This window comes from Bos indicus, chromosome 3 (assembly GCF_029378745.1).
Source record: "Bos indicus isolate NIAB-ARS_2022 breed Sahiwal x Tharparkar chromosome 3, NIAB-ARS_B.indTharparkar_mat_pri_1.0, whole genome shotgun sequence".
NCBI lineage: Eukaryota > Metazoa > Chordata > Mammalia > Artiodactyla > Bovidae > Bos > Bos indicus.
The window spans coordinates 73,851,120-73,873,241 of record NC_091762.1 but is presented as its reverse complement, the minus strand read 5'-3'; the positions used below and the strand labels follow the sequence as shown (position 1 = coordinate 73,873,241).

At 36.6% G+C, this 22,122-nt stretch overlaps 1 protein-coding gene across 2 annotated transcripts in view; it reads right to left on the bottom strand.

Moving 5' to 3' along the window:
* NEGR1 (neuronal growth regulator 1) overlaps positions 1-22,122 on the bottom strand; it is a 1,040,964-nt gene that overhangs the window by 238,894 nt on the left and 779,948 nt on the right. For both annotated transcript variants that reach the window (XM_070786319.1, XM_019957265.2), the window contains exon 5: positions 7,947-8,067. In XM_070786319.1, the coding sequence (XP_070642420.1) occupies positions 7,947-8,067 (121 nt within the window). The remainder of the gene's footprint in view (positions 1-7,946; positions 8,068-22,122) is intronic.

The window sequence follows — 22,122 nt, the reverse complement described above, 5'->3', positions numbered from 1 at the left end:
TTACGGAAAATGCCTTGTTGATAATAAAGAATTCTAAAAAGCATAGCCACAATGGAACATTTGCTTAAAATAGGCAGTGAATAAAACATGCATCATTCTAAAACACTGAAGCAGTTAAACTCATCATAAAAAATAAGAAGGCAAGTCTTTCTAAATTGCAGGCCTGGATTTGAGGACAGCTAAAAATCAATAGGAGGTAATCCAAATAAGTAGACAAATAACAAAATTCTTATTTAAGTCAAGATGGTATTATCATCTCCATAAAGTGATATAAAATCTATTTTTGTAATACTTATTTAAATTTTAGTCTATTAAAATTTACTTTATGTTTTTAGTCTTAATCCTAAGTGAATGTACTATTCTCAAGTCATAGATCAACTTAATTTCATGTCATCAAAACATTATTTACTAGAATTTTATTAAGGATTTTTGCATCTATGTTCATTAGTGATATTGGCCTGTAGTTTTCTTTTTTTGTGGGATCTCTGTCAGGTTTTGGTATTAGGGTGATGGTGGCCTCATAGAATGAGTTTGGAAGTTTACCTTCCTCTGCAATTTTCTGGAAGAGTTTGAGAAAGATAGGTGTTAGCTCTTCTCTAAATTTTTGGTAGAATTCAGCTGTGAAGCCGTCTGGACCGGGGCTTTTGTTTGCTGGAAGATTTTGGATTACACTTTCACCATTACTATTCAACATAGTTTTGGAAGTTTTGGCCACAGCAATCAGAGCAGAAAAAGAAATAAAAGGAATCCAAATTGGAAAAGAAGAAGTAAAACTCTCACTATTTGCAGATGACATGATCCTCTACATAGAAAACCCTAAAGACTCCACCAGAAAATTACTAGAACTAATCAATGACTATAGTAAAGTTACAGGATACAAAATCAACACACAGAAATCCCTTGCATTCCTATACACTAATAATGAGAAAACAGAAAGAGAAATTAAGGAAATAATTCCATTCACCATTGCAATGGAAAGAATAAAATACTTAGGAATATATCTACCTAAAGAAACTAAAGACCCATATATAGAAAACTATAAAATACTGGTGAAAGAAATCAAAGAGGACACTAATAGATGGAGAAATATACCATGTTCATGGATTGGAAGAATCAATATAGTGAAAATGAGTATACTACCCAAAGCAATTTGTAGATTCAATGCAATCCCTATCAAGCTACCAACAGTATTCTTCACAGAGCTAGAACAAATAATTTCACAATTTGTATGGAAATACAAAAAACCTTGAATAGCCAAAGCGATCTTGAGAAAGAAGAATGGAACTGGAGGAATCAACCTACCTGACTTCAGGCTCTACTACAAAGCCACAGTTATGAAGACAGTATGGTACTGGCACAAAGACAGAAATATAGATCAATGGAACAAAATAGAAAGCCCAGAGATAAATCCACACACATATGGACACCTTATCTTTGACAAAGGAGGCAAGAATATACAATGGATTAAAGACATTCTCTTTAACAAGTGGTGCTGGGAAATCTGGTCAACCACTTGTAAAAGAATGAAACTAGAACACTTTCTAACACCATACACAAAAATAAACTCAAAATGGATTAAAGATCTAAATGTAAGACCAGAAACTATAAAACTCCTAGAGGAGAACATAGGCAAAACACTCTCTGACATACATCACAGCAGGATCCTCTATGACCCACCTCCCAGAATATTGGAAATAAAAGCAAAAATAAACAAATGGGACCTAATTAACCTTAAAAGCTTCTGCACATCAAAGGAAACTATTAGCAAGGTAAAAAGACAGCCTTCAGAATGGGAGAAAATATTAGCAAATGAAGCAATGGACAAACAACTAATCTCAAAAATATACAAGCAACTCCTACAGCTCAACTCCAGAAAAATAAACGACCCAATCAAAAAATGGGCCAAAGAACTAAATAGACATTTCTCCAAGGAAGACATACAGATGGCTAACAAACACATGAAAAGATGCTCAACATCACTCATTATCAGAGAAATGCAAATCAAAACCACTATGAGGTACCATTTCACACCAGTCAGAATGGCTGCAATCCAAAAGTCTACAAATAATAAATGCTGGAGAGGGTGTGGAGAAAAGGGAACCCTCTTACACTGTTGGTGGGAATGCAAACTAGTACAGCCACTATGGAGAACAGTGTGGAGATTCCTTAAAAAACTGGAAATAGAACTGCCTTATGATCCAGCAATCCCACTTCTGGGCATACACACTGAGGAAACCAGAAGGGAAAGAGACACGTGTACCCCAATGTTCATCGCAGCACTGTTTATAATAGCCAGGACATGGAAGCAACCTAGATGTCCATCAGCAGATGAGTGGATAAGAAAGTAGTGGTACATATACACAATGGAGTATTACTCAGCCATTAAAAAGAATACATTTGAATCAGTTCTAATGAGGTGGATGAAACTGGAGCCTATTATACAGAGTGAAGTAAGCCAGAAGGAAAACCACCAATACAGTATACTAATGCATATATATGGAATTTAGAAAGATGGTAACAATAACCCTGTATATGAGACAGCAAAAGAGACACTGATGTATAGAACAGTCTTATGGACTCTGTGGGAGAGGGAGAGGGTGGGAAGATTTGGGAGAATGGCATTGAAACATGTAAAATATCATGTATGAAATGAGATGCCAGTCCAGGTTCGATGCACGATACTGGATGCTTGGGGCTAGTGCACTGGGACGACCCAGAGGGATAGTATGGGGAGGGAGGAGGGAGGAGGGTTCAGGATGGGAACACATGTATACCTGTGGCGGATTCATTTTGATATTTGGCAAAACTAATACAATTATGTAAAGTTCAAAAATAAAATTAAGAAAAAAAAACATTATTTACTTAAAGTGTCCTTTCACTACATATAAGGAGTATATTTCTTCTTATCAGCCTTGTCTGCAAAAACCATCACAATATTGCAAAGTAATTAGCATCCAATTATAAAAATTTTGTTTAAAAGACAAAAAAGTTAAAATTTTTAGTTTTATGTGTAATCAAAGTCTGAACTCTAGTTCTCCCAACACTTACTGTATTTATACCTAGAGTAAAATTTAGCATACTAGAATTGTCCCTGCCAGGTATGCTGAAAGTCACTATAGTGTTAAAAAAAATGACCATTTTATGTGTGCTAAGTCACTTCAGTCGTGTCTAACTCTTTGTGACCCCATGCACTATAAGCTTCCAGGCTCCTCTGTCCATGGGATTCTCTAGGCAAGAATACTGGAGTGAGTTGCTGGGCCCTCCTCCAGTGGATCTTAGCAACTCAGGGATCAAATCCACATCTTTTATGTCTCGTGCATTAGCAGGTAGGTTTTTTACCACTAGCGCCACTTGGGAAGCCCAGACTATATTATACAAAGAAATAATATCTTCATAACTAATATATAACTTTAGTCATTGCTATGATGCTTACCCAAACAGTACAATAAACTAAAGGTCAAATGGCTAATATTTCTAATGTATAAACAATTACATCATTCATAAGGGAAACAGTGTGACAGACATCTTTGAAGATGGCATCCGATGGTTCTCAACTCTTAATGTTTATGTTCCCCTGTAATCTCTCCCTCTTTGAATAGGGTCACCTTTTATAACCAATAATATATTGCAGAAATGACAGAGACTTCTCAGACTAGGTCATGAACAGCTTCTATGGTGTTCTCTTGAATCACTAGCTCTGGGGAAAACCAACTGTCTTATTATAAAGATGTCAAGCAGCCCTATTTAGAGATCTATATAGTGATTAACAGACACCTTCTGTCAGTAATGGTTGCTTCCCTGGTGGCTCAGTGGTAAATAATTCACTTGCCAAGGCAGGAGACTTGGGTTTGATCCCTGGGTTGGGAAGATTCCCTGGAGAAGGAAATGACAACCTATTCCAGTTTTCTTGCTTGGGAAATCCCATGAACAGAGGAATCTTGTGGGCTGCAGTCCATGAGGTCGCGAGAGAGTTAGACAAGACAATGACTAAACAACAACCTGTCAATAACAGGCACCAGTTTGTGGGGCATGGGACTGAGCTGTCTTAGCAGCTGATCCTCCAGTCCTAGTCAAGCCTTCAGAGGATTAGCAGCAGGTGACATTTGATGGGAACCAGGTGGGAGACCCTGAGCCATACCCCACTAGGAATTCCACCAGGAATGCTCCTGGATTCCTGACCCAGACATACTGAGATAACAAAAGCTTACTGTTTGAAGTTGCTAAATTTGGGGTTGTTACTTAGCAACAGAAAACCAATAATGGCAATGTAAACAAAGGACAGAACATAGGTTGAGAGGCTGACAAAGGTAAAATGTGTCCTGATAGCATCTTTTATATGAGTGCTCTTAGACAAGTTAAGTTTCTTATGTTTTAGTTTTGTCATCAGTAAATTGAAGATAATAAATCATACCTCAGAGAGGTCTGAAGAATAAATGAGACAGAATGTAAAGGTCCTGGGAAGTAATTTATCCCTGGTAATGTTTCTTCCTTGTCTTTAAATTGTGCTTAATTTTGCAGGATCTTTTTTTTTTTTTTTTTTTAAGTTTTCAAGCAGATTATTCTCAGTGCACAGAAGAGGATTTTACAGGATATGATACAACTATAGGCAAAGATAAGATTAGAGATGATCAGGTATTTCCTCCTATTTGTTTGTGTTTATTTGCTTATATTTATCTGAATGAAAATCTGGCTTTGAAAATCTTGACTTAAGCAAGATGAATTTTTATAAACATCTCTTAAAGTACATGGGCTTCCCAGGTGGTGCCAGGGGTAAAGAATCCACCTGCCTATGCAGGAGCTGCCAGAGACATGAGTTTGATTCCTGGGTCAGGAAGATCCCCTAGAGTAGGAAATGCAACCCACTCTAGTATTCTTGCCTGGAAAATTCCATGGACAGAGGAGCCTGGTGGGCTATGAGGTAGCAGAGAGTTGGGCACAACTGAGCATGTATGTACAAAAGTATATGAACAGAGTAAGTTATTTCTGAATATTTTTCAAGCCTCAAGTATAAAAGGAAATAAAACTAAGAAAACAAAACTTCTCCAGATCTTGTAAAAACTCTGCTCTGTTCCAAGAGAGTCTCTGACAGCCTCATGCTTCTGTTAACAACCTTGAAGTCAAGAAAACAACCCAAAAACATGCTGTATCTGTTTCTTTTCTGTATAGTTACCTTGACTCCATTATTTCTGTGTCTTTGACTAAACCAACGGAGAAAGTATAAGCGAATGTTTCTATGTTCGGTCTTATTTTGCTAACTGATAAGTTACCTGAAATGCCTTTATCCTGGCATTTAACATTGACTTTTCAAATTATTTTTGATAGATCCCGAGGTCCCATGACCATACTAGGTGTCACAGTATAGACGTTAAATCCATGAACTCCATCTGAATATTTGCAAGACTTCTTGGGTTCAATTTCCAGCTCTGTCATTAACTATAGACTTGTGCAAAGTACTTATTGTAAATACACTGTGCTAGATTTCTCTTCAGCAAGAGGTAAGGATAAAAATATTATCTTTCTATAGGTTTGTTGTGAAAATAAAATGGGTTAATGTTAAATACGAAGTGCTTATCACATAGATAGCTTTTCATTTTGATAAAATAAATCTTTTAAATGTCCTGGGCCCTGAAGGTAGCATGGTAGATGCACTAGTGAGTGTAACAACAATCATTTGACAAGCAGAAGTTTTCTTTCTCTCACTCCCTACACATATTCAAATTTTTTTTTTTTTTTTGTAGTTTTGAGAAGATAGATTTATATATTCTAGTGGTATTTGGATATTTCTTCAAATACAACTCTAACAAATGATAAATGTATGCTTCATTCTTAAATAAAATATATATTTGCCTTTGAAAGTGCATTTGATTTTCACAGCTACTAGATTTTTTTCTGTGAATGAGTGTATCAGGGAAGGGCTCTGATTGGGGAGAATTAATCAACATATTTTTGTAGCAGTTCTAAACTCCTCTGAAAAGTTATAGTCCATTTCCCAACTTGGGGAAAAAAACAAAACAAAACAAAACAATGAAGCTACAACTGCAGACACAACTTGGCTCTCTTCTGTCTTTGGTATAGGCCAAGCAAGTGGGGTGAGGGTTGTTGTAGTCTTTTTGACAATGGTCACTGAATTTAGGAAAGTGGAAGAGAGAGATATAGCAAAAAAAAAAAAAATAGTAGAAATAAAATGGACTTTAACAAAGGAGTTCTCACTTGTGCTACTAAGAATAATCCTGCTCATTAACCTTTCAGAAAGGCATGACACAGTTTCAAAAGTGAATTTGAAAGATATGTAAAATAATTTAAACCACTTTTTAAAAAGTGTGCTTTGTGGAGAACCAGGGATGGGGGAAGGAGTTACAAGGACATCCTAACGGAAGGGGGGCTCTGAGTAGATAGAACTGAGACTCCATTCACCCCTACTTTCACAGATATTATTTAGTGGGTCTTCAAATAGGATTATATTTGAACAAAGGGTTTCATAATTTTCAAAGGATTGAGAACCATGCTTCTAGATGTTTACCTCTATTCATCATCACAAACTGAAAACTTCTTAACCTGGATTATCAGAATCTGAGGAAGGTTATATTGCCAGATATATAATCTTGTAGGGTTGGGATAAGGGTGACCACAGATGAGTTTATCTAATTTTAGGTTTATAAAAATATAGGGGAGCTTCCAAAAGCCACCAAGATTCCAAATTAATAAAAGCAATAATTAATTAGCAAAAAAATTAGAAATTAAGTAGCCCAAATTGTAGAAGAGGTTGCATATAAAATAACTGCAAAAAAATTCTAGGTGAATCCACTATCAGTTATCCAAAACAAATAAGATAGTTATGGGGATATCTTTTATTGTTTTATTGTTAAGGCTGATGTTAAAGGAGAATATTTCCCATAAATCCTCTTTTGATTACAGTTTAAGAAACAAAGTACCTACTCATGTCACATCCATTTTCATCCATTGTGGCAACATCTAAGTTCTTATGTGATTTCACCTGTTTTCTGTTCAGACACTTAGCTGTAATTAGTTATGAGACATGACACTTAATAAACCTCATATGTTTATGTTGAACAGTATGGTATTGCCAATATTTAGCCTTTTTGACTGAAAAAAAATTTAAATTTCATATGGTCCAAACTAACATTTTCTAGCATACATTCCCTCCTTAATTTTGAAGCCATTTAGATGATATCCTCTCCTCTGTATTATATCTTCCATTTAATCCACAGGGGTCCCATTCTTCTTTGTTGGCTTGATAAGAACAGGTGAAGAGGTCTGAATGAGCCCACTGGTTGAAAGTAAAGAGAAAGTCCTTAAGTCTTGTCTTGTCTTGTTCAACAGCTCTTGCTAAGACTTTCAGAAGTGCCTCAAGGGGACAATCATATAGAGCTGATGTTAGAGTAGCCCTAAAATCCCCTTCATTAGTCCTTCAACCATGCAGTTTATCCCTCTACAGTCCCTTTAGTGATAGAATACCTGAAATGCCATATTCTATAAAAACAAAATGTTAAAATGTCTTAAGGGAGAGAGAGGCAGGTAAAAGGGTTAGGCTGATCAAGGAAGCCAGGCAGAGTCAGCGGCTCTGATTGCTTTTGGAGTGCTCTTATGGAAGCTGGGCCCAAGTCCTTTAAGAGCTGGTTTATTTCCCAAGTAAACATGGTTTCCAGAAAGAGCAATGGTGTGCTGGCTCCGAAAGGAGGGGTAGAAATGAAAGGCATCAGTGATGGGGGATTTGCTGGCATTTCTGAGATCATATAAACCAAAGTGGACATTTCTTCTGGATGCTATTAGCTACTCATCCCTCCCACGTGGGCCTCTTCGTGCCCCAGAGAAGGCTGCTAAGAATCATTCAAGCCAGTTAAAGAAACTGCTTAAAGTAAATATCTGAAACACAAACACATTAGCTCAAAGTGCTTGAAACAGAGTAATAATCACAAAGTCCTTACTTCTTCTCCCCTTTGTACCATTCAAAGGCCGGAGGCGGCACACCTGCACCTTCGCATCTTATCAATCCACTGCGTCCGGGGGCCACGGTACCAGATTTAATTTCCTGAATTGTAGGAGCAACTGAAAAAGAAACAAAGAAAGAAAGAAACTGGTGGGTTATTTAAAATAATCTTCAACAGAAATATAGCACACATATTTTTATTCCTTCTACATTCAAAGCAATCTTATGCCTGATAGACCAATGCATCACATTTTCAGTGTTTTATGCTCCTCATATGAGACCAGTCATTTTCAGCTTCATTTTTCAAGTTGGACAATAGACAAATGTTCCTAGGGAGTGCAGAGTAAATGCAATACATTTTGGCCTTGCTTCCTATTGGAAAAATGGCATTGTTGAGGGGAACACTTCATCTGTACTCCAGTCAAACTACACTTCAATAATAGCTCTCATTCACTGAGTGACGGCTGGGAGCCAGTCATGGTGGCTCCGTGCTTTATGTTCATGATTTCCTCACAGTAATGCTCTAAGCTAGATGGTATTATCTCAATTTTACAAATGTGAGAACTGAAACTCAGAGAGGTTAAATAATTTGTCTGAGGTCACACAGCTACTTAGCTGCAGATTTTGGATTTCATGTCAGGCATGTTGACCCAAAGTCTGAAGTCTTCCTATTCTGTGTTTTTCCTTACTCCCTATCATGTTAGTGATTTTTTAAAATGTATTTCCTTCTACCTGGAATGCTATCCTTTCTCATTTCCACAGATTCAAGGCCCAAATTTTGGGGTCACCATCTCCTTACTCTTCCTTGCTCTGGCAGGAAATAGCTCTCTTTTTTTCAGAATAGTTTCTCTAAATCTCTCATAACATACACTTTTTGTCTTGTAATGATGGATACACCAGGCTTCCTTGTCAGCTGCCTAAAGGCAGGATAAATATCTGATTTATCTCTGCTTATTCAGAGGTCAAAGCACAGTGCCTGGCACAAAATGATGCTTAAAAATATTCATCATAGCATAGGAGAAGGGAATGGCTACTCACTCCAGTATTCTTGCCTGGAGAATTCCATGGACAGAGGAGACTGGCAGGCTTACAGTCCATGGGGTCACAAAGAGACAGACATGACTGAGGGATTTGCTGGAGAAGGAAAAGGCAACCCACTCCAGTTTTCTTGCCTGGAGAATCCCAGGGACAGAGGAACCTGGTGGGCTGCCATCTCTGGGGTTGCACAGAGTCGGACACAACTGAAGCGACTTAGCAGCAGCATATATGTTTGTATGTATATGTAGATACACACATATATATTGGTTTTATTTTTCTGTGAGAACCCTGAATAATATATGGAGCCAAAGGATGGAAAATTAGATGGGACCTTGAGGGCAATTTTAAGGACTTGGTTTCTACTCTGAATGAGATGGTGAACCACTACAGAGGCGGGGGGGCGGGGAGCATAATCTGGCTTTTGTTTTAAAAGTATCACATCACAGGCTGCTGTGTTGAGAAAAGATTATCATGAAGACAGGATGAAAGCTGCTACAGTAAGTAAGGCAAGTGATGTGGGCAGCTCAGATTATGGTGGTAGCACCTGAGTAGTGGAAAGTTACTGGCTTTGAGGTACGTTGTGAAGTTGGAGCCAATAGGATTTTTTGACAGATGTAAAAAAAAAAAATTGAGGGTGATTTTATTTGGCTTAGAGTCAGACATGACTGAGCAACTTCACTTTCACTTTTCACTTTCATGCATTGGAGAAGGAAATGGCAACCCACTCCAGTGTTCTTGCCTGGAGAATCCCAGAGACGGGGGAGCCTGGTGGGCTGCCGTCTATGGGGTCACACGGAGTCAGACACGGCTGAAGTAACTTAGCAGCAGCAGCAGCAGAAGGTTAGAAATACCCATTGACTGAGATGGGTTCAACAGTTAAGTAGATGAGTTTAGGAGTTGTACGTATAAGCCATTTTATTTAAAATATTTTCACTGCCTTTAAAATTCTCCTATTTTTAAATCCTCCTAAATCTGCTTACTCATTTTTACTCCCCCTCTACGGAAATCACTGATTTTTTAAATTTTATTAATAGTTTTGCCTTTTCCAGAATGTTATGTAGTTGGGGTCATATAACATGTTTCATATGTTTCATATTGGCTTGATATTGGCTTCTTTCACTTAGTAATATGCTTTATTTAAGTTTATTTAAGTTTCCTCCATGTCTTTTCATTTTAGCACTGAATACTATTTCACTGTCTGTATGTACCACAGTTTATTTATCCATCCACCTGCTAAAGAATTTCTTGGTTGCTTTAAGCATTGGCAATCGCATGGAAAGCCACTATAAAAATCCATTTTTCTGTGTGAATGTAAATTTTCGACTCTTTTGGGTAAATACCAAGAAGTACAATTGCTAGATTATAGGATAAGAATATGTTTAGTTTTGTAAGAAACTTACAAACTGCCTTCCAAAGTTTGCATAGCTACCAACTATGTATGAGAATTCCTGTTGTTCCATGTTCTCATCAGCATTTGGAGTTAGTGTTTCACATTTTGTTCATTCTAAGAGGTTTGTAGTGGTATCTCTATTTTAATTTGCATTTCACTAATGACTTACTCCTTGGAGGGAAAGTTATGACCAACCTAGATAGCATATTGAAAAGCAAAGATATTACTTTGCCAACAAAGGTCCATCTAGTCAAGGCTATGGTTTTTCCAGTGGTCATGTATGGATGTGAGAGTTGGACTGTGAAGAAAGCTGAGCACCGAAGAATTGATGCTTTTGAACTGTGGTGTTGGAGAAGACTCTTGAGAGTCCCTTGGACTGCAAGGAGATCCAACCAGTCCATCCTCAAGGAGATCAGTCCTGGGTGTTCATTGGAGGGACTGATGCTGAAGCTGAAACTCCAGTACTTTGGCCACCTCATGCGAAGAGTTGACTCATTGGAAAAGACTCTGATGCTGGGAGGGATCGGGGACAGGAGGAGAAGGGGATGACAGAGGATGAGATGACTGGATGGCATCACTGACTCGATGGACATGAGTCTGAGTGAACTCCAGGAGTTGGTGATGGACAGGGAGGCCTGGTGTGCTGCGATTCATGGGGTCGCAGAGTCGGACACAACTGAGCAACTGAACTGAACTGAACTGAATGACATGATGTGAAGTGTCTTTTTATGTGCTTATTTGTCATCTATATATCTTCTTTGATCCATTTTTAAATTGAATTGTTTATACTATTTTTATTGAGTTTTAAGTATTCTTTATATATTGTGGATAACAGTCTCTTGTCAGATGCATCTTTTGCAAATATTTTTCTCAGTTTGTGGATTGTCTTTGCATTATCTTGATAGTGTGATTCACAGAGCCAAAAATTCTAATCAATTTATCAACTTTTTTTTTTCCATGAATTATGCCTTTGGTTTCTAAAAGGTCATCACCAATTGCAAAGTCATCTAGATTTTTCCTATTTTATTTTTCCAGTGTTGTATGCTTCTATTTTGCCATAAATATTTTCTTTTCTACCAGTCTACGTTTAGCATAGTACATATTTCAATAGCACTATGAAAAAGAGTTCAGTATAACAGGAACCTGGAATACGCAAATACTAATTCATTCAGACAAAAGACTTGACTAAGTGTGCACCTTGGATATATTTTAAGTTTCTTTAGAAAGCAATAAAAAGGTACAGAGTTTAATGATTTTTCAATATGTAGTGAATATAAAAACCGTACACACTCTTCCAATAGAACATTGCCTTTCCTTTTGAAAATGCCTGAGCAGATTAATCATTTTCTGTTAAGGGTAATATTTTACTTTGAATTTCTAGCACCTCTATTTCTCTGTGGTATTTTTATTTTTAATACTAGGCTCAATTAGAAAGATATTTGCAAAGAAATATTTTTATAAATGTTTTGTGGATAACTTGGCAAAAATAATTTTGAGAAGTTTGAATAAGAAAATGAAAGAATATACATAAGCAGATTTATATATACACAAATACAAACACATACATACTCTCTAATTCAACATGAAGAACCATTTAATAAGTTTTAACTTTGTTAGGTAAAGATGCACATCCCCCCTTATAAGGCAATAACAATACAAAAGATATCTATAAATAACAACCCCTTATGTCAATTATTATGACACTGTTTTGCTTGTAAGAAATATAGGTAAGATTGTATTTTCACTCTGTTTTCACAGACTTTCATGTATTTCTCTCTCTGTCACACTATGAGGCCATAATCTTTTATGATATCCAACTATTATTGAAGATGAAATAACATATGCAACAGGAGATCCATCACAAGTTTCTATTGAAAACCTAGCTAGTTCAATTACTCCCTTGTCTGTCAAGGGGGCCATGACTCATTACAACCAAAACCATGAAATCCGGAACATGGCCTGAAAACCCAGGCATAATGAACCTAAATAAAAATCTAATTTGTCATTAAAAGCCTTTTATGCAGTACAGTGTGCATATGGCTCAACACTTGGTAAACATACAAGTTAAAGGGACATGATCATGTTGTCTAGAGGGTTCACGGGCTGCTGAAATGGACACTGAAAAACAGAAAGATACTAAAACAGCATATGGAAGCCTAGATAAAAAATGAAATAGGAATTAACACTGTGAGTAAGAAAAGGTCCTGAGAGTGTTTTATGTGTTAGAGAATTAAAGGGCCATGGGGTGTAAGTAATCAATATAGAGAGGGAAGTCTCAAATACATTTCATTCTGAGGCTAAAATTATAAACTTGAACTTGAAAACTGTATTGATTTTTCTTTGGGACATGAATGAACCCTTATGCATATTATTCTGCCTTTTTTGAAAATGACTGTACAAGAGGAAGTAGATCCACCCCTTTATTTATTCTTCATTCCTTCATCAACTCAACAGGTACTTTTTATTGAAGACTACATTAATAAAAAATATAACATCCCTGGCCTCATAAGACTAAGATTCTTGAGTTTGTATGTATGCATACATGTACATGAATGTGCAAACAGTAAATAAACAGTAAGGGAGTGATACAAACTAAGATGGAAATTGAGCAAGATGAAAGAAAAAGGAATGCAAGGTGGGTTCTTTTATGTGGTGAAGTTACAGAGCTATTTATTGATAAAGAAGAGAATTTGATCAGAGAAGTAAACGATATGAGGAAAGAAATCATGTGGTTTTCTATAGAAAATTATTAAAATAAAAGAAAAAAAGAAAACTCAAAGACCCTGAGGGGAAATCACTGAGGTAGAAACATGCTTAACAGGTTTGAGAAGCAGCAAAACAGTAAATGTGACTTGAGCAGATTAAGTGAACAGAAGAATCCAGAAGAGAAGGTTGGATAGGCAGCTGGAACTCAGATTCAGAGGGTCTTGGAGCTGATGGTAAAGCCTTTGAATTTTATTCTAAGATGAGGTTGTGGAGATTTTGAGCAGATGTATGATATGAGTTGATTAACATTTTATACAGATTTTTGGCCACTGTGTGGAACATGGTCTGCATAGAGGCAGGAGAGGAAACTGGCAGAACGGCTAGAAGCCTGTTGTAGTAATCTTTAGGATGATGAGAAAATCATTGGCCAATCCATAGAAAAGGCAAGAATTGAGAGAAAATTTAATTAAATAGATCATTGGTCACATTGGACTTGAGTCAACTCATTTTAGTTAACTGGCAGTGAGAAGACATGTTTAGTAAAATTCCAAGTTTACACCATTCTGAATCCTATTACTTTGTATAAATAAGAGTTCTGTGGTCACTGAAATGTCTAATCAAACCCAATAGTTTTCTTTTCTAGAGCATATCTCAGAGACTGTGACGCTCATGTATTCCTTGTGAATCTCACAGTATGGAGCTTTTCCAAATTTATGAGACCACAGAATTACAGAGCATTTTATACTGAGTTCTTGAGGGCCAAATATTTTGTGGGGCATATTCTGGGTATTTTGGACAGTTGGAGAAGTAGATGTCTAAGGTCTATTGCACATCCTCTGTTATGTGATACATGACTTTTCATCACTGCTTTAACTAACTTCTGTGTGCTCATGAGCTATAAGGTACTAACGAGTTTTATGTGATGTAATTATTTGCATCAGAAGGATATGGCCACTTTTTTGGCCAGAAATATATACCTCACAACAATTATGGCTAATTACATCTCTAACTGGAGCTATAACAATGCATTTTATGTGTGATCAGTAAAGTTGTACAAAGCACTGTTTCCCCTGAAATGTTCCATGTTTTAGGAAATCATCTTGGGGCTCTTCCTAGAAAAGACAATCAAATGATAAAATCTGAGTAGTTGCTCCCAGAGCTTATTTCTTTCCCCATCATACTGTGTTGTTATGTGAATTTCGGTCCTGGAATAGAAGTGGGAGTAGGAGTGTAAACATGTGCATACACAAGCATTTTTATTTCTGGAACTGTTTTCTTTTTTTCTTTCTATGGAAATATATTTTTTGTTGTTGCTGTTCTAGTCAAACGTAACTTTTTAAATTACACCAACGTGGCAAAGAAGGTGATTACTTGGATTCCTCGAATTCATGAGTACAGTGGCATCCTCGGGAATAGACTGATTCCTTTGCAATGCTGAAATTAGGCATCCTACCCTTGTATCAAATTGTATATGGCTATAAATTGAAGCAATTGTATAGTGAACAAAAAATTCAGTTTCAGATGAATGTTATTAGACAAATGCAGGAAACAGCAAAGAACAGATGATGAGGAAGACCAGCAGTGAAAGGGTCAAGAAGGGATATTTAACACCTGTGTGATTAGATGTTCATAGAAAAGGAGTCTTCCCTTTTCATTTACTCAGTGGGATATTTCCTGTCATTGTTTAGCCAGTCATTTCAGGATGAAGATAATTAAAGGTTCTTTACCCAAAACTCCAGGCTCTGCAGGTGCAAGCAACAGAACCTCTGCACTTGGCACCCAACAAGCCTAATCAAGATTCAAGCTTTCTTAGTTACATGACAATAGCCACAAAGACCTTCCTCTCTTACCATCCTGATTGGGAAGTTTGGTTTTGTACAAAGTCTTATTACAAAAAGTGAGTGAATCAGAGAGTTACTTTAATAGCCTTAGTGAAGTGAGTTAGCTGCAGTGAAACTTTATAATTTCAAAGGTGTTTGATCACCACCCTGCCTCCTCAAATGATGGACAATGATAAAGGTACCATGATGAATAATTAAAACAATAAAGAAGAGTGAGGGGTAGTAATAAGAAGTAAATCATGAAGAAATTCATCCTAGAGAAGCTACATAGGAAAACACTGTGGTAAATAAGCATGTTGACCTTGGTCTAGATTCTGAACTTTGTGAACTACACTATGGCACACTTGGTCAAATGGACAGTTTCTGAAAAAAATAAAATAAGGTTTTATCATCTAACAGAGAACACACGATGTAAAAGATGTGCTTGCTCAATATACTACTGCTACAAATGGGGATGATGATAGTTGAAAACTTTCTTTCCTGAAGATAAGATGAAACTCAGGGTAGGAAACCTGAAAATCTTTCTAAGGTTTCCATAGATCTCACAGAAATGTATCACAAGGTCAATAAACCCTATCAATGAAGTACATGTGTCCTTATTTCAGTGACTAATTTTATTTTAAAGAAAGATAAGAACTCCATGTTATTACTTAGATAAATTTTTAAAATATTTATCTAACTGGACTTCTTAAAAATCAAAATACTGTAATATAGACATAGTCTTCATGACTCATGGCATAAAGAACTTTCACATTGAATTACACCTCTGGTAAGCTCTCACAGAGAATGAAAATAATCCAATGTGTAAGGTATTTTCTGCTTTGTCAAGACCTTAAACATTTACACAGTGGCAACATACTGTAGTATTAATAAAAAGACCCATTTTGTTTTCATAAAAGACACCACTTTTTGTCAAGCAAAAGTGGTTCTAAAATTCACCATCTTAGTTAACCCTTCTAAACTTCAGTTTTTGCATCTGAAAAGTATATAGTGCCTACTTCATAGGATTGCTGTATAGGCAATATAAAACACTTCATGGAGCATGCTTATAATGCTCTGTGCTGAGTTAGAAGTCAATAAAACTTGTCTATTATTAAACAGGAATTATTGAAAATGAATAGGGTATCACAGCTCTATTCTCTTTATTTTATTTTATTGTTTTTTTTTGAGTTTTTTTTAAATTTTATTTTATTTTAAAACTTTACATCTTTAAGAGCATAGAATGATAAATCAGATATGGATAGAAAGGAAACTGAGTTTTCTTTCTTTTTTTTTTTAATCATTGTCTTGGTACAGCAAGCATGTGATTAATTCAAAGATAAACTTATACATCAAGTTTACTCTCCAGAAGTCCATCAATATCTTGCTTTTTTTATTTACTGTAATTAACCAAGGGCAAATTCATTGTTAACATATTTATAGTAGACTTAGTTTCCTGTCTCACTGACCAAGAAGTAAGAGGCTTGATTCAACAATGTGACAGAACATTAAAAGTGCATGGAACACATAGGTGTCCCTTCTAGAAAGATGTGCGATTGTGGAGGTATGTCATGTGTTAGGGCATATACAAGATCAATATACTAATTCAGTTAAGCAAATGATGAGATCATTGTCTCTTTGAAAAGAATGACAATGATAATAATTTTGCATGTAAACTAAACTTCAATATTTGATATTCATTATAACAGTGTATTAAGCTGTGATCTCTAATTCCCTTATGTTCACACAGATGTGTAAAAAGAAAAATATTTTATAAAAAAAATCAGAGCTAAGATATATAAGTGTGTATTAAGTCAGATTTTAGGGGCATTGGTGAAGGTCCTAGAACTGGTCCCATACACTCTCAAAAAAATCTGTGCATTGTTTGAAATTACAACATAAGGGATTATTTTTCTAAACTCATGATTTAACTCTATTATAACATTTAATCATTTTAAGATAGTTAAATATACTTAAGTTTTCATTAGTCACATATATTGTGGTATGAATGATCTGATATTGTGTTGATCATGAATGTGCATCTGTGAGAAGCCATTTGAGGATGGAAAGTTATGTTATTTGTGACTCATGAAGAAGTAAATAAAAGAACAGGAAAGAAAGGGTTATATAATGAGTTTGCTTGTGATTAGGCAGAATTCATTCATATCATGCTTTGGCAAGGGTCAGCACTACTGAAATTACAGCTTGAAGTAGCTGTCCCCTTGTAGTCAGCAATGCTCACTCCAGTGATGCATCCACTGTAAAATATGTCTGAGATTTATTGGGCCACCAGCTGTATCAATAGGAATTAAATGGTTCACTGTTTTCCTAGCTGTTCACCAAACTTTCTTTCTTTAGATTTTATTCATGATTTGCTCTCTTCTCTGTTGTCAGTAATGGTGAATTATAGCTGTATGTGATTGATTTGAGTACACTGAACAAGTCTGCAAGAATTGTGAAGTGGGATTCTCCAAAGACATCTTGATTCTTAGCACATAAGATCTTGTAACAAAAGTTGCCCATCAGTGCAAATGTTCAAATTCTTAAACATTTGAATATGTTCTTTACATATTGAAGCTATTATAAGTTTCTGTTCAGTTCAGTTCAGTTCAGTCGCTCAGTTGTGTCCGACTCTTTGTGACCCCATGAATTGCAGCACGCCAGGCCTCCCTTTCCATCACCAACTCCCAGAGTTCACTCAAACTCACGTCCATCGAGTCAGTGATGCCATCCAGCCATCTCATCCTCTATTGTCCCCTTCTCCTCCTGCCCCCAATCCCTTCCAGCATCAGAGTCTTTTCCAATGAGTCAACTCTTCGCATGAGGTGGCCAAAGTATGAGTTTCAGCTTTAGCATCAGTCCTTCCAAAGAACACTCAGGACTGAGCTCCTTTAGAATAGATTGGTTGGACCTCCTTGCAGTCCAAGGGACTCTCAAGAGTCTTCTCCAACACCATAGTTCAAAAGCATCAATTCTTCGGCACTCAGCTTTCTTCACAGTCCAACTCTCATATCCATACATGACCACTGGAAAAACCATAGCCTTGACTAGACGGACCTTTGTTGGCAAAGTACTGTCTCTGCTTTTGAATATGCTATCTATTTTGGTCATAACTTTCCTTCCAAGGAGTAAGCATCTTTTAATTTCATGGCTGCAGTCACCATCTGGAGTGATTTTGGAGCCCCCCAAAATTATGTTTACTGCTATAAAAATTACTTTTTAGTGAATCCCTCCAAATAAAGATTAGAATAATTGAGATGCTTTCTTTAGATTACCTGTAAAATATGAAAATATCCTTGGGATTATTTTTCTGATGGGGAAATGTTTTCTATTTGCATTAATTAATCAGTTTAAATAAGTTGTTTACATTTTAATTATGCTTATGCTTTAAGTCATGGTACACTTTTAAAGATTAATATTGATCTCTCAAAATGTGAATAAGGTAAACATATATAAATTTAAGATTTTTGCAATAAATCAATATAAAATAAATGATAACAATAAAGATATAATCTGTAATAGGTGGTGATAACATTGATGGAATCTTTCCTTAGGTTATTTTTAATCTGTTGATATTTCTCTCTGGCCTCAGGGCCAGATTCCTCTGAAAGTTCCTTAGTTGACTGAATGGTTTATTATTTCTTCTTGTTTCTGTGGCCTTCAATAATCTTAAAATAGCACATTTAAAAAGTTGATTAAAATTCAGTTATTAAAATTGTTTAATTCTGAGAAATGAATAATTCATATTGCTAATATATTCTAAGGAATTACTTTCCAAACACACTGTCTTGGAGGGAATGAAAAGAAAGCCTTTGAGTAGCTAGAAAAAAGGGAGGGGATTAAAGAAAAAGTGCTAAGATTTACATTACAGAAATCTAGTTGTAAACTACCCATTTTTTCCCCCCTGCTTACTGCCCTCAAATGCATGAAGAAGGTTAGAGGTTTAGCAAAACTATAGGAAACATGTTAAATTAATGACATTTTCCACAACTATAGGCACAGATTCTCTAGTAAGAAGGTGAACATTAAACTGAATTGCTTCTCCCTTTCCGTTTACCTTGAGGTGTCAATAAGCTGTACTCTCAGACCTGTATTCTCAGACCTGGAAGCTGTTATAGTATTTCTACATGGTTCAAGGAGCAAAGCAACAGAAGTCATAACTATGAAATGGACATGCTTTATCCAGACTTGCCATGGACTTTGAACACGGAGGACAACAATCTAGCAAGAAGTGATACTAGTTTTAGAATTGAGAGGTAATCTTTCTTCCTATCTGAAAAACACAGTCTTGGACACTTCTATTTAAGGATAATGAAAGCTAAATCAGAGCAAACACAGTAGGTAGCTAAGACCAAAAGAAAAGAAGACATAAAGTGGGAGAGACATTTCACTACAAATATTGTGTCTTAAAGAAATTGAAAGATGTGGAAAGGAGGGATAGTAGAAAACCTGTAATTTTAAGAAACAATAGCAAAGGTTTATTTGGGACTAAGAATGTTTTAAAAGGGGAAAAAAAAAGTCATCCTTCCTGAAATGATTAAATAAAATGTGGTTTGAGAAGAGTCTGCTTAACAGCAAAAGAAATTGACAACTGATGGGTTTGTCAAGAAAGGAGAAGTCTGACTAACAAATAAATTCCATGTCAGCAACACCAGAACATGAATAAATTATTAGCAAAATCTTCAGGCTCTTTCCTCTTCTGCTCAGAAATAAAAATAAACATGTGCAGCCGATATCCTCCTTATAATCTCAATCTTATTTAGTGCCTCTTAAGTCAAAATCACTAGATTCCTCGCTCTTTACTGCTCTCATCTTGCAAAACTTATCTATGCATTTGATTAACAGTTACTACTACCAGATCATCAATGTCATTGCAAAATATTTACAAGTCTTGAGAGACTCAGTAATATTGTAGGTTCTTCCTTTAAAATGCATTTTATCACTCCTCACTGAAGAACTATGGACAGAAGTTCATAATATTGTACAGGGGGCAGTGATTAAAACCATCCCCAAGTAAAGGAAATGCAAAAAGGCAAAACGGTTGTCTGAGGATTCCTTAAAAATAGCTGAGAAAAGAAGAGAAGCAAAAGGCAAAGGAGAAAAGGAAAGATATATCCATCTGAATGTAGAGTTCCAAAGAATAGCAAGGAGAGATAAGAAAGCTTTCCTCAGAGATCAATGCAAAGAAATGGAGGAAAACAATAGAAGAGAAAAGACTAGAGATCTCTTCAAGAAAATGAGAGATACCAAGGGAATATTTCATGCAAAGATTGGCTCAATAAAGGACAGAAACAGTATGGACCTAACAAAAGCAGAAGATATTAAGAAAAGGTAGCAAGAATACACAGAACTATACAAAAAAGATCTTAATGACTCAGAAAACCATGATGGTTTGAACACCCACCTAGACCCAGACATCCTGGAATGTGAAGTCAAGTGGGCCTTAGGGGGCATCATAACAAACAAAGCAAGTGGAGGTGCTGGAATTCCAGCTGAGCTTTTTCAAATTCTAAAAGACGATGCTATGAAGGTGCTGCACCCAATTATGCCAACAAATTTGGAAAATTCAGCAGTGGCCACAGGACTGGAAAAGTCAGTTTTTATTCCAATCCCAAAGAAAGGCAAAGCCAAAGTATGTTCAGCTATTACACAACTGTACTCATCTCACACACTAGCAAATTAATGCTCAAAATTCTCTGAGCTAGGCTTCCACGGTAGGTGAACCAAGAACTCCCAGATGTTCAAGCTGGTTTTAGAAAAGGCAAAGGAACCACAGAACAAGTTGCCAACACCCACTGGATCATTGAAAAAGCAAGAGAATTTCAGAAGAACATCTGCTTCATTGACTAACCTAAAGTCTTTGACTGTATGGATCACAGCAAACTGTGGAAAATTCCTAAAGAGATGGGAATACCAGATCACCTTACCTGCCTCATGATAAACCTGTATTCAGGTCAAGAAGCAGTAGTTAGAACTGGACATGGAACAACAGACTGGTTCCAAATTGGGAGAGGAGTAGGTCAAGGCTGTATATTGTCACCCTGCTTATTTAACATATATGCAGAGTACATCATGCAAAATGCCAGGCTGGATGAAGCACAAGCCGGAATCAAGACTGCCAGGAGAAATATCAATAACCTCAGATATGCAGATGGCACCACCCTTATGGGAGAAAGCCAAGAGGAAATAAGAGCCTCTTGATGAAAGTGAAAGAGAGTGAAAAAGTTGGCTTAAAACTCAACAATCAGAAGACTAATACCATGGTATCCAGTCCCCTCACTTCATGGCAAATAGATGGGGAAGCAAGGGAAACAGTGACAGACTTTATTTTCTCAGGCTCCGAAATAATTGCAGATGGTGACTGCAGCCATGAAATTAAAAGATGTGCTCTCCTTGGAAGAAGCTATGACCAACCTAGACAGCATATTAAAAAACAGAGGTATTACTTTGCAGACAAAGGTCTGTATAGGTTAAGCTATGGTTTTTTCAGTAGTCATGTGGATGTGAGAGTTGGACTATAAAGAAAGCTTAGCGCTGAAGAATTGATGCCTTTAACTGTGGTGTTGGAGAAGACTCCAGAGTCCCTTGGACTGCAAGGAGGTCAAACTAATCACTTCTAAAGAAAATTAACCCTGAATATTTACTGGAAGGACTGATGCTGAAGCTGAAGCTCCAATACTTTGACCATGATGGGAATAACTCACTCATTAGAAAAGACCCTGATGCTTGGAAAGATTGAAGGGAGGAGGAGAAAGGGACAACAGAAGATAAGATGGTTGGACTGTATCATGGACTGGATGGACATGAGTTTGAGCAAGCTCTAGGAACTGGTGATGGACAGGGAAGCCTAATGTGCTGTAGTCCATAGGGTCGCAGAGTCAGACATGACTGAGTGACTGTACTGATCACTCTTCTCCACCCCATAAGTGTTAATATCATCACTAACATCACGCTACTACAAGACAAGTTTGTTGTTGTTCCAGAATCATGTCTGACTCTTTTTGACCCAGTGGATTGCAGCCTACCAGGCTCCTCTGTTCATGAGATTTCCTAGGCAAGAATACTGGAGTGGATTGCCATTTCCTTCTTCAGAGGATCTTCCCAACTCAGGGATTGAATCTGAGTCTCCTGTTTGGCAGGCAGATTCTTTACCGCTGAGCCACCAGGGAGGCCAACAAGCTAAATTTACCTCTTGCCTAATATATTGCAAGTATCCCAAC